Source organism: Eutrigla gurnardus (assembly GCF_963514095.1).
Source record: "Eutrigla gurnardus genome assembly, chromosome: 20".
Classification (NCBI taxonomy): Eukaryota; Metazoa; Chordata; class Actinopteri; order Perciformes; family Triglidae; genus Eutrigla; species Eutrigla gurnardus.
Window position 1 is genome coordinate 12,601,854 of NC_139931.1, and position 27,960 is coordinate 12,629,813.

General features: G+C 42.3%; 1 protein-coding gene across 2 annotated transcripts; it reads right to left on the reverse strand.

Moving 5' to 3' along the window:
• Positions 1-6: 6 nt before the first annotated feature.
• On the reverse strand, positions 7-27,532 carry cacnb1 (calcium channel, voltage-dependent, beta 1 subunit). Of its 2 annotated transcripts, none has more exons than XM_084038098.1 (13): positions 27,333-27,532; positions 20,369-20,455; positions 10,064-10,183; positions 9,861-9,983; positions 9,477-9,613; positions 9,238-9,305; positions 7,152-7,312; positions 4,753-4,833; positions 4,607-4,665; positions 4,386-4,495; positions 1,734-1,885; positions 1,480-1,575; positions 7-1,354 (listed from the first exon to the last, which is right to left on the reverse strand). In XM_084038098.1, the coding sequence occupies exons 1-13, from the start codon at positions 27,420-27,422 to the stop codon at positions 1,070-1,072; spliced, it is 1,569 nt and encodes a 522-aa protein (XP_083894224.1). In that variant the 5' UTR covers positions 27,423-27,532; the 3' UTR covers positions 7-1,069. The 2 variants fall into 2 exon arrangements, with proteins under 2 accessions (XP_083894224.1, XP_083894225.1); XM_084038099.1 differs by lacking the exon at positions 7,152-7,312 and adding an exon at positions 6,699-6,727 and having other exon boundaries at positions 10-1,354; positions 27,333-27,530.
• Positions 27,533-27,960: the final 428 nt, after the last annotated feature.

Here is a 27,960-nt window from a genome sequence, read left to right on the forward strand (position 1 = left end):
ACAGACACACACACACACACACACACACACACACACACACACACACACACACACACACACACACTTACAATTACTCAGTTAATCAAACAGATTAGTTCTACTAACTGATCATTTAAAACTTTGTTACCTACTTGCAAACACACACGAGCAGTTATTGAACAACCAGACTGAATATTTAACACCACAACAGTGCCACCTTCTGGTATATTGACCTCATGACAGAAAAAAAGCAGAAATACCTACATGACTATCATATGATTACGTAAGTAACAGAAATCTGCAGCACACCGTACATTAAGAAATACAAAAATATCTTAAGTGCAATTAGCTTTTATGTTCTTTGGATATTTGTGTTGTCACCTCTATTATAACTGCCTCAATAAAAATGTTAGAAGGGGATATAAAACATGCAATATTGCATACAATATTGTCGCTCATGTGACATAAATATCTTTGGCAGTGTGCAACTCATTCTAATTGATGTGTAGCCTGTAGTAACTTATGAATAGAGACACGGCTGATTAGTTATTTGTTAAACTAGACAAAGTGTTAGCAACAGCCTCCACTAAACTAGGCAGTTCTGTTTGAAGAGGCGGACATGACTTGCTGTTTTCAGGGGCGGTACCATGGCAACGCGGAGGAGGACAGCAAACTGGATTCAGCCTCCCGGAGAAGAAAAAGTGCCGGAGAAAGGAGGCCAGGCAGGCTTAACAGAGCAGGCTGGGAGCAGATATTATTTTACTCTTGATTACGGCGAAATGGAGGGGGCCCCAACGGCAGAGGTGCCTTATGGATTAAGTCCAGTGTGGTTTGAGCTGAGCTGCTCTCACAGTTTAAACACAGTTTGATCCTGCTACATACAAACTACATAATCTTTCTTGTGGGTGTTTTTAAGGAAAGCTGTTTATGCGTGGCGATTTGGCTCATTTATGTGTCAGCAGTGTTTGTGCGAATGGTTTTCTATTTACAGTACATAACAGGGTTTCAATGCACTTTTCCTTCAGGGTAAAGAGAACAGCCTGCTGAGTTGAGGTTGAGTCGCAGGAGTCCTCCCCCTCTCTGCAAGACTTCAGAGAGCGTGTTCTTCCTCTTTCCCATCAATGGCTACAGCCCCGTCCAAGCCAGGCCACAGATCCATATTTCTGCGCAGGGAGGTGAGCACCTGTACCTGCAGGTTGGAGACTGGCTCGGGGGAGGCAGCCAGGGCTGCCGTTGCCATGGTGCGGTTGAGTAGAGGGTTTGGAGGGTTGCTGCTCGGGGGGTGTGTTGCCTTCCAGTACGCCTCCAGGTAGTCGGCCAGGTGTTCACAGGCATCCTCCAGCTGGTTTTCGTCCAGGATGATGTCAAACAATTCCTACGCATAAAACAAAGATGATTTGATGGTTGTTTGGAACCAAAATGAAGGGGATTTACCAGTAATTCTATTAAGTGTTCTAGTTCTTTTATTACTCAAGTAATAAGTCACAAAGAAGAACTCACAGGTGGGCACTGGGCCAACTTGTCTGCTGCCACCATCTGCACATTCAGGTGTTTGGCCTGAGACTTCCCCCTAGATTTGATGAGCCTCTGAAGGACCTGCAGGGAGACAACAGCACTACTGAAACAATGGTGTAACTAAGGGTAGGTACATCTAAATCAAGGGCACAATAAAGAACTAAAACTGGTATAAAACATGGGTTTGAAATGAATGTAAATCTTAAAGAATATAACTCTAAGGTCAATTCTTGCCATACCTTAGGTGAGGCTATTTTGATATAGACAATGATGGGGGCCAGGGAGGTCTTGGCCAGCTGAGTGGGGTGGTTGATGGTGTCTGCATCCAGAGCGACCAGCTGGAGGGTGCGGGCCAGCTCAAAGATACGCTCAATCTCACTCTGCACCTCCGCTGCAGGCCCAGGACACAGATAAGACAAGTAAATACAGTGAGACAGCAGACCAACCTCTTTCTTTGGGAAGATGCATCACTGTATATCAGCCATAACCAACACGGTTGAACTTAATCATGCATGATTAAGATTTTAGAAAAAAAAAATTCCAAGCATATGAATTAGATTGGATCACAGTTAAAGTTCCATTTATGCACAGCTAAATGGAGCAGAGCAGCATCCTCATTCTGTTGCCACCTCCCAACATTTATCGTTTACTTGTGTGCTTTTTTATTTCAAAGGGAGGAGGCACTTAAGAATGAGATGCCGGTGGCACTTGTAATCACTAATAATAATAATAATAATAATAATAATAATAATAATAATAATAATGAGACACAACTTCTCACCATGTAAATAAAACAGAAAAAAAAACCCTCTTAAAACAAATTAAGTGGAACATTAGTTGTTGTTAGCGCTAATGGGCACAGCAGTAATTATTCTATTTGTGAGCCACTCAAATCCGTGGACTGCTTGGGTGTTTTGTTTTCATTGTTCCTCAACAACAACAGCCTAGAAGAGTTTGTAATTCAGCATTTCGAGCATTCCCAGTTCTCCGCCTCCTTTTTTTTTTAATCTGCCTGTCGATGTGTAAGGAGAGAGATTAAAACCGAAAAACCAGAGTGTTCCTCTCCTGTCTGGTCAAACCTCAGTGCCTCCGAGGTGTGAGCACTGCCAACCCAGCAGCAGAGAATGATAACGGGGGGCAAGGCAATCTGCAGAGAAACGGGGGCCTGCACACAGTTCAGCAGCCTCCAGAGGGCTGACGGGTAGAGAATTAAAGCTGGAATCAAAATCAGGACCTCCGCAGAGTGATAAGAAAGATGAATTTTAACTCATATAGCAGTAGTTGGCAAGGTTTCCATTAACCTTAACAAATACTTAGACTTTTGCAAATCTGGATTTGACTGCAGAGAGAAACTTGGCTCCCCTGCCAAAGTCCAGCTTCTATAGAGGCTATCCTTGGGTATCATTACACACATACAGTATACGGATAGCATTATATGCAAGTCATGAAAGTGTGAGAGCTGTTTGGTGTCTGCTCATAGTTTTGAGCAGAAACCCGCCCAGCTGCCTTCCCACAGATCTCTTTCGGCTTTGGCTTTTTCTTTGGTTTTTGTTTGAGACTACAGGCTGTCACATGGAAGTATGAGGAACACAGAAACTGACAGGCAAGCAGACGGACAGACAAAAGATGTATGAGCAGATGATGCAGATGATGAATATGGTGAGAAGAAAAAGGGAGGGTGAAGGAGGAGAGGGGCTCCATTGTTTTGTTGCGAGGAGAGCATACATACCCAGTACGTCTGAATCAATAAAGAGTGGAAGAAGATGGGAGGTGGGAGAGAAGGAAGGATGGGTGGGTGAAGGGCAGAAAAGACAACGATGAAAAAAGAGAGAGGAGGCCAGTCAGACTCAGACTGTCAGAGCAGGAATATAAAAGGGAAAAAACGTTCTTTGAGGTACAACGGTACCTATCAACATGTTCTCCAACATGGAACTACAGTAAAATCATAGGATCCAACTATGCCTCCACCAAACAGCCATGTTGCAGTTTATCAGCATTTTATCCTATTAAGCATTTTTGTGAAATTGTCATAATTAGCATTATGAATTCTTGAGTAATGGCCAAAAATGTCTTTTGTTAGTTCCATCCATCCATCATCCATCCATCCATCCATCCATCCATCATCCATCCATCAACATCATCCGTCCATCCATCCGTCCATCCATCCATCCATCCATCCATCCATCCATCATCCATCCATCCATCCATCCATCCATCCATCCATCCATCCATCATCCATCCATCCATCCATCCATCCATCCATCCATCCATCCATCATCCATCCATCCATCCATCCATCCATCCATCCATCCATCCATCCATCATCCATCATCCATCCATCCATCCATCCATCCATCCATCCATCCATCCATCATCCATCCATCATCCATCATCCATCCATCCATCCATCATCCATCCATCCATCCATCCTATATATACAGTATCTCTCCCCCCGACTTTCACTGGTAACTTAAAAGCTGAATTTCCATGACCGTGTTGAGCAGACAAAAAACAGCCACAGCATTTTAAACCTAATTTGTGAGTTTTAAGTACAAAACAGTACAACAGTACAATTGTGTTATTTGTTGCCGCTGAGAAACCAAGTAACCGTAACAACCACAAAATAGGGGAAACTTATGAAATAACCCCGTAAAGAGAAACACAGCATGGGAAATATTACATTTTCATAAATAGCAACTAAAATGTAAACATGCTAAAAACAAAACCCCTGATATTCCATGACATGGCCCAAAACATGATTAAATCCCCCTTTCCCTCTCTGGAAAATACTTTTAACTGAATCCCCGGACCCGTGAGAACCCTATGTGCTGTAGACCGAAGTTTTCTTTGGTTGTGGTTTGTGCAGGACTGAAGTGGCTCGGTTGTCTTACCCAGGCTAGAGCGGGTATTCGAGCGCTCAATGATGGTGTGTTTGCTGGGGTTGTTGAGGACTGAACGCTTGGCCAGGGAGATGTCCGCTGTAACCCGTGTGATGGATATCCTGAAATGGATATGCAGTACACCAGTCGTTACTGGGTTAGTAAACAGAAACCAGTTAAAGCAGAGCCACTAGTACATAATGGCCTTACATAGCAGATGATCTCATTCTTACCTGCCCTCAAACTTGTGTTTCAGAAAGTCAAACAGTGCTTTCTGCATCATGTCTGTCACCTAAAGATGAAACACCAAGCATCAGAGAACAAACTATAGAAATGTAATTAGATGTAAAACAAACACGTTACACATTTTCCCCGTTACCTCATATCCTTTAAGTGACGGCCCGACTAGGATGATGGGTCGCATGGAGGGAACCACATCATAGGGGGGCACATGCTCCATCTGAACCAGGAAACACAGCACCGACATTGGGGTTGAGTGAAGCTGTCATGTTACATCTGCAGGTTCTCTCAGAACAGTTCCACAAATGTACAGTCACACATAAAGCAACGTTAACTCAACACAAAAGCCCTTTCTTGCCCTCTGTGAGCGGACAGATTGATGGATGGCGAGTTTCAGACGCTGTAGTCAATTTGTTTTATTGACTGCTATGAATGTTCAGATGCGGGGATCGATTTCTCACTGAAAGCACTCGCCTCTATTTCTGCAGTCTCACATAATTAAAGTGTCCACAATTAAACTAGACGCTTGGTGTCAGCTGCTGCTGTAACACAGGTGTTTGTGCTTCAACTTTTTGTAATTTTAAAAGATTTTCCTTACATCAATGTGTTTAATCTACAATAAATAAAAAGCTTTCAGTGCAAACATCTATGTCAAAGCTCTATCTTTACACTAAAAATGGACATTTGCTTCAATATTCTTATTATTTATTTTCTTTGTCCTATTTTTAGCCATTTTCAATCATCAAAATGAACACAGATGTATTTAATTATTTTTAAAGAATTTAAAAGTACACATTGTACTATAGTGTGTGTCTAAGCCCTTTACACTTCAAACACACAGCGACTTACATACAACACCCACACACAAACATGATCCGTATTGCAGTGCATTAACTTGAGGCTTATTTGTACATTATGAATCATGAAAGGAGTGATTCATCTATAAGGACTCCATAAGCATTTGTCCTCTTTAGAGAGAGTGTGCTTTTCAATGAGAATGGGGTGAAAACAGTCACACGCCCTATTTACTTTGTGAACATTGAAATTGGATGTATTTTTTTTTTTTTCAGATCAGCATTACAAGCACGTCCCTTCCTCTGTGTGTGCTGTGCAGCTCTTCAACAGCGAGATAGTGCTGGAGTGCCCCGCTCCATTACATTACATAAAGCAGAGGAAGCTCATTTTACCTCATTTGTATTCACAGAAGCTAAAAATACATATTTTAAAAGTTTCCAAATGGCTCTTGTCTCTAAAGGGGCAGAGTTGGAGAACTCAATATAACAACTACTCATCGATTCTGACTAATAATGGATTTACATAATATAGATCTGGATGATAGTTCAATATTACAGTTTTTATTGTTCCTCTTTACAATCATGTTCTTCTAAAAAACAATTACAGTTGCCATGTCTACAGCAAATGGCAGATGTTATATTATTATATATATTTCCTAAAATAGAGTGTATGTACTTAAAAACGTACACCTTTTTAAACATAGGATTATCTTCAGGTAAACATTATAAAACTCAATGGGATGAACATGAGTTATACTTTATGACATTTAAATATGAAAATATATTTTGTTGATATAATACTGTAACCATTTTCTCAGTGAGAATTGTGATCATTTCCAATACTATTGGTTGGTTATTGAGCCTCTATACAATCATATTGTTACAAAATGCTAATGTTGTGATATTGTGATTCACATTTATCCTCCAGCCGTAACGTGTGATTCAAATTGCGCTGAAATGCATAAAAACAGCTGACTGTGGGCTAGTGTCACTCAAATTAGCAGCCATGAAAGGCAATGAAAGCATGTCAGGATGTATTACTGTTACACTCTGACTAACAGGGTCTGGGATGGATCTGCACCTGCACACTGACAGCTGTGATACGAGCTCTGGAGAAACGACTGCGATTTACAAAATGATCCCGTGAATATTTTTGCTTCCTCAGAAGCAGGAAATGGTGCTAACAAATATTCCGTGGACAGATTTCTTACCACCACATGTGAGACAACAGAGGATGAAGAGTAAGAAGTTGAAATGTTAGAGGTTAGTCTTGAGAAGGAACCACACTCACCGACTTCTGTTTCTGTTTAGCTGGGCCACCTACAGTATCATTCCACACAAAAGCCAGAAGAGACAAAAAAAAGCACAAAACACATGAGCACATTTGGTTATTGACAGGTTAGGATTAGTGGGGAAAGGAGCCTTGACTGATTACACTGTATGCCTCCACTGTGGAAATACATTCAGACTCATATGCAGCAGCAGCAGCCATTTCAGAGTGTATCAGTTAGTTCAAGGCCTCTACCTGGTGACAAGCACAGACACAAGCATTCAAACGTTTTTCAGCGTAACCGTCGTGACCGGAGCCTGAGGGACCAAACAGTGTTAGATTCAGGAACTACAGTAGCGGCAGGGAACGTTCAGTTGTGAGCAGTTAGTGAGAGGGGAAGGAGAGATTAGACCTGAGCACAATCTTGGAGGAGGCTAGTGAGGTAAGCAAGATACCCTGGGCCCCTATTGTTACCTTCTTAAAGAAGGGCAGACGGTGGGCGTTGGCCTGAGGGGATGTTACGCTGCCTGACATGCCCTTGGGGGAGCGAGGGTCACCCTGGGACTCAGGGGGCTCCTCCGCATCAAGGTCGAGGGTGTCAACGTCAAAGGTCACAGTGGACGTGTCCACATGAGCTGATGAGGGGTAAGGGCGGGCGGCGCAGAGAAAGGGACAAAGGAAGAACAGACAACGAAGAAGAGAAGGAAGAGAAAGACAAGGAAAAGAGGATGATAGAAGTGTAAATAACAGAAGAGGAGAAACAAAAGGGGAAATAGAAGTAAGAATGTGAAATGCATCCAGCAAGAGGCATGGAGGAAATTGCAAGAGATGGCATATACTGAGATTAAAAAAAAGGTGGCATTGTATGATTTAAACAGGAAATACAACATTGACAAGAGTTTGAAAAAGAAAAGCAGATTCTCATGAAGCACAGAGGTGGGGTATAATAACATGAACACAGAGTGGATTCAGTTTGACGAGAAAGCAACACAACTTGAAGTGAAGATGTTCAAAGGAGAGGCTGCAGAGGAAACTGGAGGGGAGTAGAAAAGGAAAGGAGGAACCAAGCTGAGAGGGAAAACTGGGGTTTGGAAGTAAGCGCAGGTCGGGATTATTGTTGGTGATACAGTTGTGGTTGGTATGGAGGGATGGCAGATAAGGCCTGCAGGTGTTGTGTTGTTTTAAAGGAATCGTTTGGGACTTTGGCAAATGTGCTTTTTCTTTCTTGTGTTGAAAGATGAGATTAATACCACATTAAATATGAACCTCCAGCTGGTTTTCTTAGTTGAAATACAGAAAAGAAGAGGAAGGAGCCTGGCTCTGTCAAACGGTAACAACATCCACCTACTGGCAGCCTAAAGCTCATTAATAAACACGTGTCATCTGTTTGAACCCACAATGACAATACACATAAACGTTGTTTTGTGTATGCATTAAATAAATGAGACGTAGTGTTTAAATTAGTGAGCTTATGAGAGTGCTATCAATCATTTAACTCTCTCGCTAGAAGGCAAATAAGTGCATTTGTCAAAATGTCAAACTTTTGCTTTGAAGAGGAACATGGCCTAAATTATAAACTCAATGTTATTTCCATGGCAGAGGAAAGTTCAAACAATATTAACCACCGTAAGCTGCTCTCACTCAAAGCCACAAACCAGACAAGTAAGTCTCAAACTTGTGTTGTTGTCAAGTATAAAGTCTCTGCTCCATAGACAATGTTATTTTTAGTGTTTCACACTATTTGAGCTTCATTGTATCGTAGTGTTCTCAGCTCTGAAACTGAAAATGTCCCCATATACTGAGAACTTGCTCTCAATGTCATGTATAACATATTTCCCAAGGAGTAGTTCCACATTTTATACTTAGTTACATAATACATTTCAGTTATTGGTCTTAGACCAGAGGAATAACATAAGGCACAGTTCCCCTTAACTCAGCTAGGCCACATAGCATGCTACTTAGGTACTAGGTTTATAAGAGGTTATATGTGGTTTCTAATATACATTGAGTTCAGTTCAGTGGCACTATTTGATTACCAAAAACCCTTAAAGTCACTCTGAATGTTTCCCCATGCTTGCACTTCGATCTCTCCGGCTGTCTCTCTGGTTATCAGGCAGCAACTCTACATCGTCCTGGCGAATCAGTGATGCACACACACACACACACACACACACACACACACACACACACACACACACACACACACACACACACACACACACACACACACACACACACACAAGCCAGACATACTTGTCAAGTGAGTGCAGTCCATTCTCAGCTCTATTTCAGTCCCATCCTGTGTGCTAATGACGGACCTTCTAAGACCTCTCTCACTTCACACAGAAACCCACTGAGACGCGCCGTGATTCATCATCATGCCTGACTAATGAGCCAATTAAAATCTTCATCCAAATATCAGGCGCCTGTCTCGTCTCATCTCGCTCTCTTGCACTCTCTCTCTCTCGCGCGCGCTCTATCAGTATTGTACACACACCCACTAAAAACACACACAAAGTAACTACATTGCCAGTTGATAGGGAGATCCCCTTGACCTCACCTGTGCCAGGTGGGGTGGGCCTGCGGGTTCCCGTGGCAACATCCAGACTGGAGCTTCCTCCAGATTTACTGTAGTGGGGAAAAAAAATACACAATTTATTGTGTTGTGAAAAAAAGACGATACCGTAGTTTCACAAAACTAATTTTGCTATATATATATATATGTATATATATATACATATATATATAAAAGGCTCACTGCAGTGTTTTTAACTGTACCTGCCGAGGAGTTAAAGTTACCTGGAGCTGAGTCGGTTTTGTCTCATCCTCTGCTCCTGCAGCAGACGGGTGTTTTCCAGTTTGACTGGGCTAGGAATGAAGCCCACCTCACAGCCCTCCTTCACCAGACGTCCGATCCACCAGTCATTGTTGTATTTCTGTATAGAGACAGGCATCCATAACCAATGATATATCAGTATTTCCCCTGCTCACACACATAACCATGTATCACTATGTATCACAGAAAACAATTCAAATCATGTCCAGGATCCAGGATCCTCCAGTTTGTTAACCAAAGGCTGAATTGGTGAAAACTCTAAACTGCAGAAACTTGAGTACCAAAATGTGCTCTATTTTTGAGTGTGTATGTCCAAGAACGTGAAGGAGTGTCTGGGTAGTTCATACCTCTTTAATGTGCAAGAAGTCTTTGGCTTCGAAGGATATGGCCATCCCCTGCACAGGAACGTCATCACTGGGGCCGGGGTTGTAACCAACATTTGTCCGCACAGCAAACGCCACCGGTTTGGTCTGGAGCAGTGATGGGAAAGACCAGTATTAGTAAAAAGACAGCAGCTCAATAAAATGAAATATAAGAGTTGGTCTCTGACCTTGGCTTTCTCAAGTGTGGCGAGGGCCTGTCTGTCAGCCTCCTTTCTCAGAGCCTCAGGGTCTTCCTCCAGGGACACGTCTGAGTCCGATGGCCGGCTGGTGTAGGAGTCTGCAGAGCCCTGAAATGCACAATGAATTTACATAAAGGTGAGGAGGGGAAGAGGACAACGTGGCCGTGACTCAACCCTGGGAGGGAGCAAATACAGGAGTAAACCGTTGATGAACTCAATGCTGTCTGAATGTCTGAATATCTGCTCTCTAATCCGATAACCTGTTTGTTCATCTTTAGGTTTTCCTGATGTTCCATGTTCTCTTCAAATTCACCTTTCTCTCCTTAAGAACGGTTGCCGCTCTGACAATGTATTTGTGTGTCAAACGGTCATGAATGCCCGAAGCAGCCGAACCTACATAGATTCAAAAGGGGCCTTGGCCTTCATATTGCATGAAAGCTGACACTGCGTAATTTGAGAAGGAGATGATGCGTAACAACAGGCTGACATTTCCACTGCAGCTTCAGTGAGTCCAAGGTGTTATGTCTTTTTGCTCAGGTACGACAGAGTCCGTGTGTGGGTGTGTCTGGACTGAAAAAAAAAAAATGTCCCGAGGACTGTTTATAATATTAGGGGGATATACATTTCTCATGAAGTGGCTACAGTTCCCAACACATCTAACATTCAAGTAACTTGACTCTCTCCTGCTGACCCTCATCCAGACACCCATACCACAATAAAAACCTGAGCCTCCTCCTATGAGCCTGCGGCACCGGCCTCCTGTACTGTTCAGCATTGCAGTGCAGTGAGGGAGGCAGCCTGAACTTCTGAAGTGTTTGATTGTTCAACTTATATAACAATCCTACTTATTCTTTCCTTGCCGTTTTTTTTTTTTTTTTTTTTTTCCCAGCCGACAGGCTGCTTGGCGCTTTGTAGGAGGTGCTGACAAGAATGCGGACAGCTGAATGTGCCAGGCAGAAGAAGTGAGTCACTAGGTGTGGGCTTTTAAAATAGAGGTGAGAATGCGCAAAGATGACATACAGTACACCATATGTAGTGATGATGAAAAATTCCCCTGTGCGTGTGTGGTCAGACGACACAAAGAGTGTACGAATATATCTGGACTAGGCATGCGTATTGTTTGAAACGCTGCGATCAGTGCCAACATGATACCAGCGTATCGGTGCTGGGAACAAAACGATAGCATTTTCTACACCTCAGTCTGGAATATAAATTAATATCAACATGTTTTGACCTTTTTGATATAAATGATGCCAAACGGCTCAGTTTAAGACATAACCAATGAAAGGAAAATGTAAACATCCCTAAGAATCATACCAAGCATTTGATACAATACTAAATCAGTGTATTGTTAAGTACTGATATTTGATACATCCCTACTCTGAACTCTTGGCTTATCGCTGCCAGCTTGCTGTCATTGGAATAGTTTTGTATCCTTATTTTAAAGATGAAAAGAAATGTGAGATGTTCCTGTGGCCTCGTGGTTAAGATGCATACCATACAACAACATCCCTTTTGGTGAGGGAGTTTTTTTGTACCACTCTCTCTCTCCTCTTTTCACTCTCTCCTCTATTTCAACAATAAAATATATATTTCAATAAAAGTAAAATGCCAAAATGATGCTCTTTAATAAAAAGATGAACAGATTTGAATGAAAGAGTCTTTGGTGGCATTTCTTCAAGAGAGACACAGAGTGGACCTGAAGGTCTAAATATATCTAGAGAGAAAAACTGTTCATATGGTGAGGATTGAAGCATCTGTGTGGTGTGTCAGTGTGTTGACACGTGCATTTATGTGTGATTAATGCTCTACACCTCTCATTACCGTCCATGCTTCTCTGTATGTTTTCAAATGGAAGGACACACACAAATGTTGATTCTAGCTCAGCCACCTGTCGTATCGAGGCGCTCTGTGACTTGGCAACAGCACACTAAATGTAGACACTCCCTGTTGCCAAGGCGATGGCTAGCTACTCTTCACGTCCTCCGGGCATCCACAAAACATCGCCACTTCCTGTTTCATTTACTCAAACCCCGGCGGCACCCCGTGCGCCCACATCCCACTCAGGTAGGAGGAATAATCCTGTGAGTGGCATGCGGCATCTAACGACAATAACAGCCGCCCCACTTACCAGCTGTGAGTCATCTTCCAAATCATACGAGTGTTTCCCAACATGGAGCACTGACTAAGTGAAGGTTAACAAACCTCGATGGGGAACCCACAAGATGGAATGACGTCCGTAACGACCTGAGACCAACTGGCTCACTACAACAGGTTGGTGATGCAGCAAAATGTAGAGCAAGAGGCAGTGGGAGGGATTACTCTTTGTGTGATTGCGTAGATGCGTGTGTGTGTGTGTGTGTGTACAAATGCTTCTGTGAGTCACTCATCCAGTTGATTCACGTCACACACAACCATGAAAAAAAAAAAAAAAGCCAGGGAAAAGAAGAGGCGGAGGAGGATTGATGGATTCATGCACACAGACACAAACGCTATTTTATATCTAAAAGGTGCGTGAATGAGGGGAGAGACAAAATAGCAAGTGATCAATAATCCCTTCTCCCCGGAAACCCTTTCAGAACAACGTGTTGATAGACTGAGCAACTTCAGGAGCAATTTCCTCCGCCTTGTCATCTCTGACACTCTCCTTCCTTCCCTCTCTTCTTCTTCTCATGTCATCGGGTTGGGTCTCTAATTTAGCTGCTTGCTTCACTTCACATACAGCTCCTGTTCAAAATAGCTACAGGCCACCTGATGACAGAGCTGCTTTCCTATTGGCAGTGCCAGACTAGAGACCCTAGTAGTGTCATAGTAACCATCTCTGCAGCTTATTACAGGCAGCCAGCTTAGAGCTGCATCTGGAAGGAGACAGATAGGATATATAGGAATCAAATACTCAATAAAATACATTGAAAGGAAATCAGTGGCCGGGATATTGCAACAAAGCAATCAGCAACAGGTGATTAATGATTTTCTGGCCACAGCCTGGCCAGCCTTAAGGATAACACAGAAATACCTACATCAAACTAAACATTATGGCCTTTGGGGATGTTTCAAGGTGAAACATGTGTGTTTAACAAGACTAAACTAAAGACCAAACTGAAACTTTTCTACATCTAGTAGCAAAATCCAAAGTATGCTGCATTGTCACAAAGCACAGAAGGTGAAGGAAGGGTGAAACAGACGATATGTGCAATAGGTGAGTAATTATCCTGAAAATAAACCGACTGTGTTTCTTCTTCATTTCTTCTCCACACGGCTGCCATCGTGATAAATTTACACCTCCTTAGCATTGATATCGAGTAAATGTGTGTGTGTGTGTGTGTGTGTGTGTGTGTGTGTGTGTGGTGGTGGGGGGTGGGGGGGGGGGTGTAATGGAATTAGGAGTGCTGGCTGGCAAGAGAGGAGCGCTTTGAATAATGATGGTTGAAGAGAGTCCTTTTTTGTAAAAGGTTTCAAGAAAAAAAGGAAAATGGAAAAATGGAAGTTGGATGAAGTAAAAATGATTTGCTTTTGGGATATACATACGGCTGAATAAAAATCAAAATCAAAATTCTAAATACTGAACCAGCATGACAGTTGGATTATTTTCCTCCTCTTTAAAGTCCTTATAAAACAAAGGAAATGATCACCTGTGTGTATTCCTGTTTTTATATCAGATACCAGGTCAGAAGACTTTAACCGTGATCAGCAACCAGCAATCAGCAGGTGTCGTCACACTTCATAACATGTGACCGTCTGAGAGCTAACACAAACTGCAAACCCCTGCCCCGATAATTAAACAGATCAAATATATTCATGCTTATCAGCTCAGATAATGTGACATAAAAAAAGAAGGAAAAGCAAGAAAATGAAATCATTTTCCTGTGTGCATTATCTCCGAGTCTCCTCGGGTCCCACATCATCAAATATTTCAGAGAAGAAGAACACAACGTCTCATCTCAGACAACTGAGAGCCAACCAGAATGCATTATCAGTAAAGCTTCCAGCTCCACTGTGTATTATAAAGATAAGCTCAGTGAAGACAAGTACAAGAAAATACAATTGGAATAAAGGGGGAAGAAACAGGGAGATATGTCTAAGAAATCAGGTAAACATACAAACTGAGGAATCACAAAGGACAGATGTCCTGTCAGATGCTAAAGGCCGGCGTCTGTAAAAGGCCATACTCTGTTCTGTCACAGCAGAGGATGACAACCAGCTGGACATGACTAAAAAGATGAGTCATGCACTGAATTCACCAGAAATCCCCATTTCCACAGGAAAGCAAATGAGAGACATTAACATGTTGCTTCATGTTGTGTTAACCCAAGCAGCGCTACAATAACTTAGCCTAAATTAAAAAAAATAAAAAGGTATCTCGTAAGTTACCTCGAGTAACAAACAAATTATGAAACGACCACTTGACATTTAAACTGGATCTCTTTGGGTTTTGCACTCTAGGATAAAAACAAAAAAACTTGAAACATTGCTTTGGGTGCTGGAAAACACTTTTTGTGACATTTTATAGACTTGATGATTTATTGAGAGCATAATTGTCAGATTAATCGATAATAAATACAATATTAAGTTGCAGCACTAATATGAAATTATGGAGGTGATGCTCAAGGAAGCAAACTGTGTTCTATTGTTCTGAATTGCATCAGAAAATCATTTGAGCAACAGAAGTTTTTAAAACAATAACATGCGATATAAAAACATATCATCACTAAAATGCTGAACTGAAAACTCATTTAAATTGATCAAAAGTCCATCAAATGTTGGTAATTGATTGATTGTTCAAGCTAATTTATCAAACAAAAACATCCACTGATTACACCTCGTTTTTATGTCATTATGAGTGAATATCTTTGGGTTTTCAAATGTTGAAGTGACACATACAAGGAATCACCTTGGACACTGGGAGTTTCCCAGCGACGGATATTTTTAAATATTTTCTGGCACTTTATCAATGAAATGACGATAAATCGAATCAATAATTATAAAACAATCGCTGCAGCCCAAATCATTACAATACATTTCCACTGAAAATGAAATAGAATTCATGCTAAACGCAATAATTGCAGTAATAATGGGAAGCCAACAACACAGAATATAAAATTGTGAAGCAACACAAGCAATCCAAGCAAGGCCTGTTTGGGACAGGGGGACAGGGGTGAGAGAAGCCCCCTGAAATGGCCACAGTGGGACGGCCAGGCAGGCAGTGCAATAGCAGCAGAGGCAACCGGTGGGACTGGAAGTCTAATTAAAAACACAGCGCCTTTCCAGCAGCTGTGGCCGACCCAAAATGGACTCACACTCAGAAGAGCAAAGAAAGCCGCAGAGCAGGAGGTACGGCGCTATCAGAACACGGCTGGCAAGTTCCATTCTCCTGTCATAGCGCAGAGCAGGAGTGTCTGCTGAACTTTCAAAAATCAACCCAGAGGAACTCAAACACAAACTGCTTCCAGATCAGTCAAACGCAGCAAAAAAAGCTTATTGAGATCCTTCTTACCAGGACAGGCCTTTGGACCTCTCAGTCCTCTCCATACCTCGTTTGCCACGCTCGCCACACCACGGCGGACCAAGGGGGCAACGCCGGAGTCCACAGGCAGAGTAATGTGTGTGTGTGTGTGTGTGAGTGTGTGTGAGAGAGAGAGAGAGAGAGAGAGAGAGAGAGAGAGAGAGAGAGAGAGAGAGAGAGAGAGAGAGAGAGAGAGAGAGAGAGCAGTACCTAGTGTGAGTATCTGTCTGTTAGCTTGACAAGTGCAGAAATGTGCATGTGTGTTTGTGGGTGCGTGTGTGTGTGTGTGTGTGTGTATGTGTGTTGTGTGTATGATAGGAGAGAGCCAGAAAAGAGTGCCGTAAGTATGAAACTAGGAGAGTGCTCTCTTAACCTCCAACCCCTTCACACACACACACACAAGCCACCCCCCACCTCCACAACCCAGAGGAACGTGAACCTTGTGAAGAGGAAGGGAGCTGGAGCTGACCGGGGTTCGGGTTGCAGTACTTGTGCTACATTTGCAAACTGGGGAAATATATTTAGCCCTGGCCTGGGCAGAAACAGGGACATGGACGCACCGAGACCCAGAAGGAGGCTTGGTATGCAGCCGTCAGCCATTCAGTGCCCTGACTGACGTGGGAGCGAGCTGGGGCACTGCCCAGGGAAACCCCCCCTCCCCTCTCTCTCTTCTCTCTCTCTCTCTCTCTCTCTCTCTCTCTCTCTCTCTCCTTCATTCCTCTCAGCCTCTGACCTGATCTCCCTTTCCCCAGCCCCCCTCTTTGTCTCTCTCCCGGAAAAGGGTATCAGAGGAGGATTTGGTCCTGGATGTTGGCACTGAGTTCAATGAGATTTATATTCACAAAGTCCAGAAGCGATTTGAAGGACAGAGCGAGGAACTTTGTTGTTCCCCTGGAAATAAAATGATGTAAAATCATAACCTGAATAGTAATCAAATCCCCTGGTTATACATCAGTATACCAAGGACTCATTTTCTTTTGCAAATATAAAATTAATAAAAAACAAGCTGTTTCTATATTTTTCAGCACAAGATACTTCATCCAAGAATCCACTTACATTTTTCTTTTCAAGCACAAAAAGGGCAGCAACTGAAAGTCTACTAATCTATCTGCACTGCTTTTGTCAAGATACCTGCACACAGCTAGTGTTAGCTGCCCAGCAGGGACAAACTGAATAAAGTACAATCTACACACTGTTCCCTTCTTCAGCTCCACATCTCGTAGCCAGAGAGAACATCTCTCCTCGGTTCTGGACTGACTGGAACTATTCACGCCACAGTTAATGGGACTGTTGCGACTCAAGGTGGCTAACACAGCCAGCACGAATCTACGTTACAATTATTTAACAAGACAGCCTTGTTAAATGTAATACTTCTTTAAACAAATAAGCATTTAAGACACCATGATGCCCTGAATGAACCACTTACAACAAGTAACGCCTGTCAACACACATCAAAAACACACATTTTGTACCCAGAAAAGCACAAATGCAAAGATCAATCTCAATATTTTTTAATAGTATAAATTGGATCATTAAAAAAATGTATCAGATTTTTTTTTTTGTCGAGTCGTATGAGCGATTGATATGTTTACATATATAGAAATTAGGTTTACCATTTATTTCTTGCATACCGACAGTAAAAAAAAACATCCACATAGACGTAGATTTGCATAATATATGGAATGAGACCAATAAAAACGCTAAAGGAGGGAGGTCTTCAGGCAAATAGGTGTGGTTGGAGGGGTGGTGGTGTTGGGGCCCCAGTGTGTCCACTAGAGGGCAACCTCTGACACTTCTCCATGGACACACACCTGACAGCGCCCCCTCTCTTGTATGAGTACCTGATGACAACACAGTCAGCTGGGGAAGCTGCACAAATGTAGCGCTGCCAGCAGACCCACCAGTTGGTCCTGAGCATCACACCAGCATCAATTTCTAAAATGCGTCTTTCACAAAAGGGTTTTAATATATCTAAAAGGTTTGTGTTTTACATCATGAAAAAAAAACCTTGGAAACTACATACATTGTGTATATTACATTAGTGGAATTATTTCCTGCAATATGTCCCTTGGAAAATGTCACATTTCAAACTCCTGTCACATACCCTTGCAAATATATATTTGTTTTATTGTTAAATGTGTACATAAAAAACAAACAAACACGTCCCTCAGATTTGATTCTATGTCATAATGTCCCAGTGTCGTGTATGAGCATGTGTTTCTGTGTGTAGGTGTGTGAGACTGTTAGCCTTTCCAGGACTCTCCTTGAGTTTTTCAAGGGGAGGCTAAAAAAAGGCTTTATGTACAAAAACCTATAGTGCGCATGTCTCTGTGTTCTAAGTGTTAATGATAAAACACACAATAGAGTCACAGGTCAGCTGTGACTCAGGAGGGTAGTTCAATCCCTGGTGCCTTCAGTCCTCATGCTTCCTCATCCTTGGGCAAGACAGCCTACTGAACCCCATATTGCTCCCAAAGGCTGTGCCATCACATCGTGTGTGTGTGTGTGTGTGTGTGTGTGTGTGTGTGTGTGTGTGTGTGTGTGTGTGTGTGTGTGTGCGTGAATGATTTGATTTCATCCCGATGACACCTTGTATAGAAGGCATTGATGTATGATTGTGTGGATCGGTGAATGTTAGAAGACTCGAAAGGTGCTGAAAGCCATTTACCATTTACTATTCCATTTCTAAGAGGGCGAATCAAATTTGAAGTAAAAATCTGATTTTATTTTCTCCACGACACACTCCTGGAACAACGGCATTCATGTTACCTCATGTACATAACGGCAGCAGCAGACTGACTGAAGACGGAGTGTGTTTTGGTTGAACTCAACACACAAACCAGCAGTGGACAAACACGTTGGTTTCACCCACACACACCCACACACACACACACACACACTCACACACACACACACACCCACACACACACACTCACACACACACACGCACTCACTCACTCACTCACTCACACACACCCACACACACACACACACACCCACACACAAACCCATCTAAACATCCTCTCTTTCGTCTCTCCATCCCACTGTGCCGGCACACAGAGGGAGATTCAGTGGCCCGGTTGCCATGGAAACCAGGCCGAGTGTACCAGCCAGCTCTACCGTTGGCTGATTGTGGCTCTCGTGTATTTGTGTGTGTGGTGAGGGAGCCTGCACTTGCGTAGGTGTGTTAGACTGTAAAGCCTATACAGGGCTCTGCTTTGAGTTCAAGGGGAGTCTAAAAAAGGCTATATGTACAAAAACCTATAGAGCTTCGCTCTCTGTGATTAAAGCCGGTGAAACGCTGTGCAATAGCACGGGACAGGAGAGAACATGGGTATCTGAGGAAGCGTTCAATCATCTTTACTACGAGTAATGAGTTCCTTATGCAGCGTTTATGAATCCTGCCTAACGTGCAGGCCACAGTGCACGTGGTCCTTCAGCAAGCAGAGTCGCAGAGTTAATGAAGGACAAGGTGTGTAGGCAAGGATGCAGCTAACCTTTAGAAGCCACAGGAGAGTTTAGCTCCCTGTGTTCACCAACAGAGACGGGATTTTCTTTTTTTTTTTCTAAAAAAAAACACCCGTACCAAACAGATAAATGTCATTCAGCACAGGGGCAAATCATTTCCTCTCACAAATGAAGAGGTCAGATGGAAAAGGTGGACTCATTCAGCCGCCGTACAGCGCCGCTTTGAGAAATGTCATGTCCAGACAGGACGGCGGCGCGGGTCACAAGCGTGTGATGCTTTAACCTCGCCACCTAAACTTAGAGGAGAGGAAGTGTTCTCGTCTCACAAAGAGGGGCTTCTTGACCCTTTCATAGCAGGAAAATTATGTTGGACAACTGACAGGTTTTAGTAGCAAATCAATGCATCTACACCTACACACCAGGGTGGAGTCAGGGGGGTAACTGTGGAGGACTTGGGACAAATAATAACCATCAGAGCCCCAGAGGGAACTGCTGATCTCAGCTCCAAATCTGTGACAATGAAGCTAGTAGCTGTATAGTCACAGGGGTGTTACTGACGTTACTCGTTATCAAAGCCATTTCAGTGTGTGAGCAATGCAATATGTGGGCTGTGTGGCAAACACACAGGTGAAGAGAGATTATGCCTTTCAAGAAAAGAAAAGACAGAAAAATAAGGACTGTGAGGTAAATTAGGTTGCAGATATTTGCATTTCTCTTGGAATTATAATATCATAACATCATATTCCAGTTTCTCTCGGCCATGACCTCTTGCAGAATTTTACTGTCAGCACTAATTATGCACATTATGCAGGACAAACAGAGCTCATTCTCCAGAAACCTAGAATACGTTATGACTTACATAAATGTGATTTAATATAATTTTCAGTGGAATTATATGATGTCATCACATATTGTTTTTAGCTTTGAGAAAAGAATTTCTGGTTTGGTCTAAGAATTTCACAAATACAAAGACATCTTCAAATTACTTCTGTTGTCTAAAACACTAATGTGTTCAATGAAAGGAAAGCAGTAACTCACTGAGAAAAGTGAATGGCGTGTTTGCTTGATACATTAATCAATACTTACAATTTGTGAGTTTATCTAATAGTTTTAGCAGTACTGCAAATATTGTAACTTCATGTATATAAGCTGTAAAAGTTGGATTTCAGAGAAACATGAAGTAATTTATAATTATTATACTATCTACATGGAGCTGCTTAATTCCCATCATTTCAAATGATTCTTCATTTAATAAAATTGAGCTGAGACTCAGTCTGGCACCTGGATTAGTGGATGAGGAAGGATTAAGTGTAAAATGTTACCTGTCGGACAAAGCTGTTCGAGGTGGTGTCAGAGGAGGTGCTTCCATCCGAGCGCTTAAATCGGCTCTTCCTCTTGCCATACTTTCCCTGAAAATGGAGAGGTTGGAGGGCAGGGGAGAGAAGAAATTGGAAAGAAAGAGAAAAACACAAAAAGCTTAATTGAGTTGCTCCATCATGACTTATCTTGGCGTGTCTCGTAGAGACCATCATTTCCGATGGGAGCATGACAGCAGTTAACTTTTGGAATAGCATTTGTAAAAGCTTCGGAATATGATCAGGCAGTCAGACAAGCAGAGATAAAGCAGCACAAGTCCCAGACTGAAGAGGAAGTCGACCAGAGTAAATGTGTGCAGTGTGTCTATGAGCAGCCTTTATTACTTGTCATTTTTCATGTTCGGATGCAAACTGGGACCTTGTAATCTGATTGGCAGACCCCTGGCAAATAGCTTATACGGGTTGGGCAGAGGCCACACAATGCATTAGGAGCCCACCCTGCCCACATTGCCATGGTTACACAATGCTGACTAATCACATTTGTTGCTCATCAGGAGACTGCCTGTGTTGTTCCTTCAGCGTTAAACAAAACAATGCTGGTTATCATCAGTGCATCTACAGAATACGTTCAACATTTCTATGACCCCGGCTGTCTCTATTTCTATTGGCTATGGTTTGTGTTCTACAGCATGTCACAGGGGGTATAGCTCAGTGGTAGAGCATTTGACTGCAGATCAAGAGGTCCCCGGTTCAAATCCGGATGCCCCCTGTTTTTACTATTACAATTCAAGTTTAAATAAGTGCTTCAAACATCACAGGTTTAACATTTTTATATAATAGGTTTTTTTTCTCTTCAGACTAACACTGTTTTCGTCAATTTGCAGGGATACGAAAACAGAAAGGAAGAGCAAATAAGTGGTTCATTTGAGAAGCTGGAGAAATAAAGTGTTATAATAAATTACTTAAATGAATACTTCATGATAAAAAAAAGCAGACATGATGATTTTCAGTCAATAAGTTAATTGATTAATTGTATCGGCCCTGTTTTTTTTTCATTTCAGGACAATTTTCAAATGAACTACACCTATATTGTAGCGAATCCTGTCAAATGTATAACAATGTTACAGTTTGTGGTAACGCCAGTTCAGTCAGTTTAGCATTTATAAGCAATATATGAATATAACTTATAGTTTCTAATACACTATAATGTAGTCTTACCCATATATTATGTATTAAAGGACAACACCACCGCATTTCCATACTGAACTATGTTCTGCTCTGATCTTAGACGAGGTGATACATACCTCCCTCTCCTCTGTGCGTGCACTCAATGGCTCTTGTGCGCACTCCGCGCAGCGCTAATTTGCTAGCATGTAGCTTGTCCCAGTATATTCCTTAGGATCCAAAGGGGGGTGAAGTTAGAAGCGACCAAGCACTTCCACGTTGTCCCTATTTAAATACGGTTACGTGAGTAGTTACACGACCCAAGTTTGGTTACACAAAATGAAACATGCCAATTTTTCTAAGCGGATAACAAGGATAACTATATAGTATGGCGGAATAACAACTGGAAGCACTTCGACGTCGGCGCAGTAATATCATCACTCCGCTCCCCCTCTTACTTCCGTCAATAGAACCTACGTGACCTGCACGCCGTCGCCTGCACTACCTGTAGTAGTTTGTGCACAGTTGAGGAAGCATCAGGTTGTAGTAAGATAGTTTGTGAACAATCAAACATCATGGTTATAACGTGCATCGTACAGGGTTGTGAAAACAAGCAGAAGGTATATAGTCCCGTCATGTTTTGAGTGATGATATTACTGCGCCGACGTCGAAGTGCTTCCAGTTGTTATTCCGCCATACTATATAGTTATCCTTGTTATCCGCTTAGAAAAATTGGCACGTTTCATTTTGTGTAACCAAACTTGGGTCGTGTAACTACTCACGTAACCGTATTTAAATAGGGACAATGTGGAAGTGCTTGGTCGCTTCTAACTTCACCCCCCTTTGGATCCTAAGGAATATACTAGGACAAGCTACATGCTAGCAAATTAGCGCTGCGCGGAGTGCGCGCAAGAGCCATTGAGTGCACGCACAGAGGAGAGGGAGGTATGTATCACCTCGTCTAAGATCAGAGCAGAACATAGTTCAGTATGGAAATGCGGTGGTGTTTTCCTTTAAGTATTTGTCAACAACTACCCCCTGGGCACTAATTCCGATGGTGTGTGAATATGTTATGTTGTGTGTTTGGTTAAGTCATGTAGCCGTGATTGCTGGTTCACCTGCGCACCAGGGGGCATAGACAGAGAATCACGGCGGTGACGTAGTCTATATATGGGAGTCACTGGTGAACGGGTGGAGGGAAATTAGGATCACGAAGACCACACAGTTTTTCAAACGTTCGTTCAAGATGTTTTCTGTTATATCATAACGCAAATCTTTTTGGTTTTCCTCCATATTTACATGTTGGTTTCAGTTTCGGCATTCATCACAGCCGGTTTTCTGTAAATATTATTTCTCCGCATAAAATAAATGGAAAACGCATACGTCATAACAGACCTCATCTTTTGGAAATGACTCCAAATTCCCTCAAGTGGCAGTTTTAGATTGCCAATACAGCAACCATAAGTGGAAGCTGGTGCAGAAGTTATAATTGAGGACAAATACTGGCCATTAATTAACACTATACACTGTAACTGCTGTGTTTTAAACCATTCATTTAACATTATTTACTGGTGCACTGGGAGGTTTGAGCAGATTTTCATTTTGAAGAGAAACATGGCACTGATCTTATCTGTAACCAAACTGTATTTCCACCAGCATCAATAATGTTCAAACGCTGCAGCCCAGACACTGACATGAAGAGAAATCAATGGCTGCCTGTGAGGTAAGAAATATCCTTGCATGAACTCTATTCTCGTTGCCTTTGTGCTTTAGTTAACCCTATTTGTCCAAACTGTTTGGTGTCTGTCTTTATTCATAGCTGTTCACTCACAAACACACACACACACGCACGCACGCACACACACACACACACACACACACACACACACACACTTTTGGTAAACCAACCAGCCTCTCATCTGCACCCTGTACACCTATGTAAACACTGAATATTACCGAGCAGCTGCTTCAAACCTGCCCCGATCCAACTATGTGGTTGTTCTTGGATCAGCAGCAGAGATCTAGGGACAGGTTAACAACCTGCCAACTGTGATCCCTCCGTGACTCAGTATGTTGTTATCACTGTCACATACGACAGGGCAGGCCGAGGCCCTGAGTTGACAGATGCCGTCTTACCTGCCTTCGAACAATCATTACTTGTTACACCAGAGCCAACTGGTGGAAACATAAAGACACACTGTGGGACGAGAGGTTTACGGTGTTCACAGATAAGAAAAACATCGATTATACACTCCTTGGGAGTTCTTTAAATTCAGTTTAAACCTCCTACAGCGCAAAAATAATATATCCAGCCTGGTGTGCCATGCTTGATTTAGTGCTGCTGATGGATACGATGAATATACAGCAGGATGGCCAACTGAAAACTAACTGTGATGCACCAACAACAATTATGTGCTGCAAACTTCTGGTATTACTGGTATTACTGGCTTTGCATGTATAAATTGAACAAGGCAACATGGGGAAGATGTAACTGGGGATTTGTATTGGGGATTAGATGCATTGTTTCTTCCTCTACTGCAGCAACATTATTTATAGGATATATCCAACAACAAGTTATTCCTAATGTTTCATGCTTTCGTTATGTTCGGAACAGGAACGGCGGTCTCCTGGGTGCAAGCGGTGACCCACACATCCACCCTCACCTCCCCTCTACGTGAACGCTGTCGCTCCCTGTACTTCCTGGTTCACAACTACATGGATTATTTTGTGGGATATATACACATTTTCTTGCATTAATTTGCATAGGAATATCTATGAACAGTATAGAGAAAAGCCTGTTTTCAGTTTGTTTGTTTCTCAAACATTTGCTTGGGACAGCGGTAAGACACCGAGTTGTTTTATTCCTATATAAGGGTTCATACGTCTTCATGCTTCACATACCTAAACGTACTGTAACAGGATTGGGTGGACTACAGGGAAAAAGTGGTAGTACAGCAATGATAGGCAGAGTCAGCTTATCTGCCAACAAGGTATTTTATTTCAACTAACCAAGAGTCTTACAAATGAAACATAAAATCTGGCACTAACTAGACCCTCGTGGAGATCTTGGGAGGAAGAGAGCTCCTCACTCTCAGTACGTGCCAAACAAACTGAACACTGCTGACTGTCCTTTACTCTACCATGATGAGAAGATCAGCTCCAGGTGTGCGGCTTCCCATACCTGCGGTGATGTATTAAAACATTTATCTGACACTAAAATAGGGTTTAAGTAGTCTGAACTACACAAATCAAGATGGTATCTTCCAAAGTCACGACGTGTTCATTATAAAAAATACCTATCTTTGTTACCATCTCTCTATTGCAGCTCAGCAGGTAAACATAGAAATATTACATTAAAATGATCGCATTTAAGTTTCAGATAAACTTTTGAATATATTTTTGCACAACACAATGGCTCCTTTAATAGTGTATTGACAGGAGGAATGATTACAGCAAGCAAAGTTTGTTTCAATGTTTTCATGGGCGTCCGATTATTGTTTTAAGACGGACTTGACAAATTGTGAACCTATCCTTGCGTGCACTGAATGTTGCCAAAATGTAATTACTACATTTATACCCGGCTAATATCTGATCACATGTGAACCAGAGACCTGGTTCAGATGTCGACGGGCCAATAACAACGCATTCTGAGTGCAACCCATTCTGCACTCGCATTAAAACGTGCTCCACCTTATCCAGATAAGACATCCAGATACAAATCTGTGGTGTAAATGTGGTCTTATTGACCGTCTCAATTGCTCAGATTACAAAACAATTATGAAGGTAATAGGGAAGAAAGACTATTAGCTCATAGAGAGCCTGGACAAGCAGGCAGCCATCAACCAAGCACCAAAAATCATGGCAGACTCTGAAAGTCTGACTACAACCTCTGCCATCAGGAAGAACACTCCGGCCTCCATCAAGCTGCTGAACTTCAATAAATCTTAGTGCAATAAAACTATGCACAAAAAATACTGTCTGTCTGTCTGTCTGTCTGATCTAGGGCGATCATAGCTTAATGACTAAAATAAGACATACTGTATGTTGTAAAACAATTGGAGGATTTTCTGGTGAGCAGGGGCAAATTCACACTCTGCATTCACAAGATCACCATTATATTAAACATGACGTATGTGGGTGCAGGTGTGCGTTTGTGCGTGTTCAGAGGAGTCTGCATTCGGAGCCATGATGGGGCGACTTCCTGTCAGCAAAGGGTATGGAAATGCCAGAGGAAGTAGGGAGGGGAGGCTTCCTGTTGGTAAACATCCTCCCAGATTAAGTGTATAATTAAAAAGGGGGATGTGTGAGAGCAGGGGGCTTTAAACCGGAAAGCAGGGAACGTGGAGGGTGCAAGGGCGGGGGTGCAAGATATAACGATTGTAAAATGTAAACCACATTACCCGCTTTCACCCAGAACGCTCTGTACATCATCCTGCTCACAGAGATCTGCACTGATCTGCAATCTGACAGCGGTCAACAGACACGATCTTTAATCTAAGCGACCCTCAGGCACTGAATGTGGATCAGTGCTCGGCCCACAGTTCATTTCTTCTTCTGTGGTAGAAAACCAGTCTCCTCCTTCAGGATATTAAAAAATGCTCTCAACAGCAGTTATAAATACACAAACCAGCATGACCTGCTGCAGGTCTGCATGGACTTCATATCTAATTGATCAGAGGTGTCACACACAAATCCAAAGACACAACATGCTGCCTGGCACAAGGAGGGGGGGTCCATCTGTCTCTCACCACAGATAAAGATCTGATTTCTAAAAACAGACGGGACGAGGTGAGATGATGAGAGCAGGACGGAGATGGGGGATGTAGTGGATGTAGAAGGAATGTGGAGAGCAAAGGAGGAGGAGAGGAGCTGGGAGCAGTGGGAGTAGACGGGAGAGAAGCAGGACTTGGCATGGTTGGAAGCGTTGGTTGTCAATGGCAGTGGGGTTTTTTTCTTCTTTTCCTTCTCTAGAGACAATGACTGAGCTCAGCGTGGGTGTGTTGTTCTAGATATTCTATATCTTTTTTTTTCTTTCTCATCCATTTAAACTGTTATGACTAAACATCATGTCACTTCCTCACAGCCACAGCCTATTTGTAGCTGTAAACATAGTGACACCGTCGGAAGTTGAATGATACAATTGTAAATAGAGGAGAGAGGGGGAAAAATCACTTCACCAAGATGATGTCCATCCGGAATTAAACAAATCTGATGTCAGACGCATGACACACAATTACTTCATAATTACTGTTCGTCAGGTTTGAAAACTTCCATTTCTTTCTATAATTCATGTTAATTCACATACATTCGTATATATTCGTCCAGCTCGGTGGATCAACATTTCGTGTATCATCTACTTAATTAATGAATGAGTAATTAACCAAAAGGCGTGGTTTTCGTCAGGACCGAATAAGGGACAGTAGCCTAATAAAAACAAGCGTTACATCATATTCTCACATCTGGTTACACATATGAAGACTTACTAAACCCAACACAACTACAGGTCATGAGTGGAATAATACATTTAAAAAAAATCCAAAGATCACAAAAACTAGAAGCTACCATCCATTTTTTGCCTCCTCTTCAAATCAGACAGAGTTCAGGCTTGAATCAGTGCAGCCTTCATCAGCATTTACACTCCCGACGGCGAATCAGGCGACTTAATTGCCCAACAACCTGTTAATCTCCAGAAGTCAAGCAGCTTCACCGCCATCGCGTTTCTTCTAAATACTCGCTAGTTTACGCAGTCTTGTTGTTATTTCCCCCCGTGATGACATTTCTTCCGTTTCTGCTGCTTGCCTCTTACCTGTGTGTGTGGATGATGGTCGAACATGTCCATTTGGATCTCCTGGGTTGAGGTCGAAGGCGTCCTGGACATACTACTTTTCTGTACCATTGATTTAACTTTTTTTTTAAATCTATTTTCAGTTTCGTGTGTTTTATGATGTTGTCGACGGACTCATCTTTTTTTTCAGAGAGGGTGAAGCCGCTGATGTATCAGAGCTGGCTGGTAAAATAATGGCAACAGCTGCCTTCCTCCTTCCAGCCTATAGCGTTCCACACTGGCGCACCAGGCTTTTACACCAGAAGCAAGTCCGCGGAATGACGCACTAACATGTTCCGTTAGGGTTTTCAAAATAAAATGTTTGCCAAGCTAGCGTCTAATTAATGCATCGTTATATTGAAGATGTACTCAATTATTTCATCTTAGAATAACGATTTATAAAACATGAGCTCATTTATGTCTCTGAAAATTAAACAATGGCTCCCTGCTACCTTCCCACAGTTAACGTTGACTATATGAATGACTTTCTCTGCCTTTTTAATAATGCACTTGCATTGAATAGAAGACTGCAAAAAAACAAAAACAAATAGTGGACATTAGTGATCAATGAATAAATAAATAAATGTAGGTATACGAAGCAATCAACAAC

Bases quoted from the DNA above. Each gene is read 5' to 3' on its own strand.
- cacnb1 (XM_084038098.1), bottom strand. From the start codon at position 27,422: ATGGTACAGAAAAGTAGTATGTCCAGGACGCCTTCGACCTCAACCCAG. The intron at 20,456-27,332 runs GTAAGAGGCAAG...CTCCATTTTCAG, and splicing joins ACCATCATCCACACACACAG to GGAAAGTATGGCAAGAGGAA. The intron at 1,576-1,733 runs GTATGGCAAGAA...GTCTCCCTGCAG, and splicing joins TCAAAATAGCCTCACCTAAG to GTCCTTCAGAGGCTCATCAA.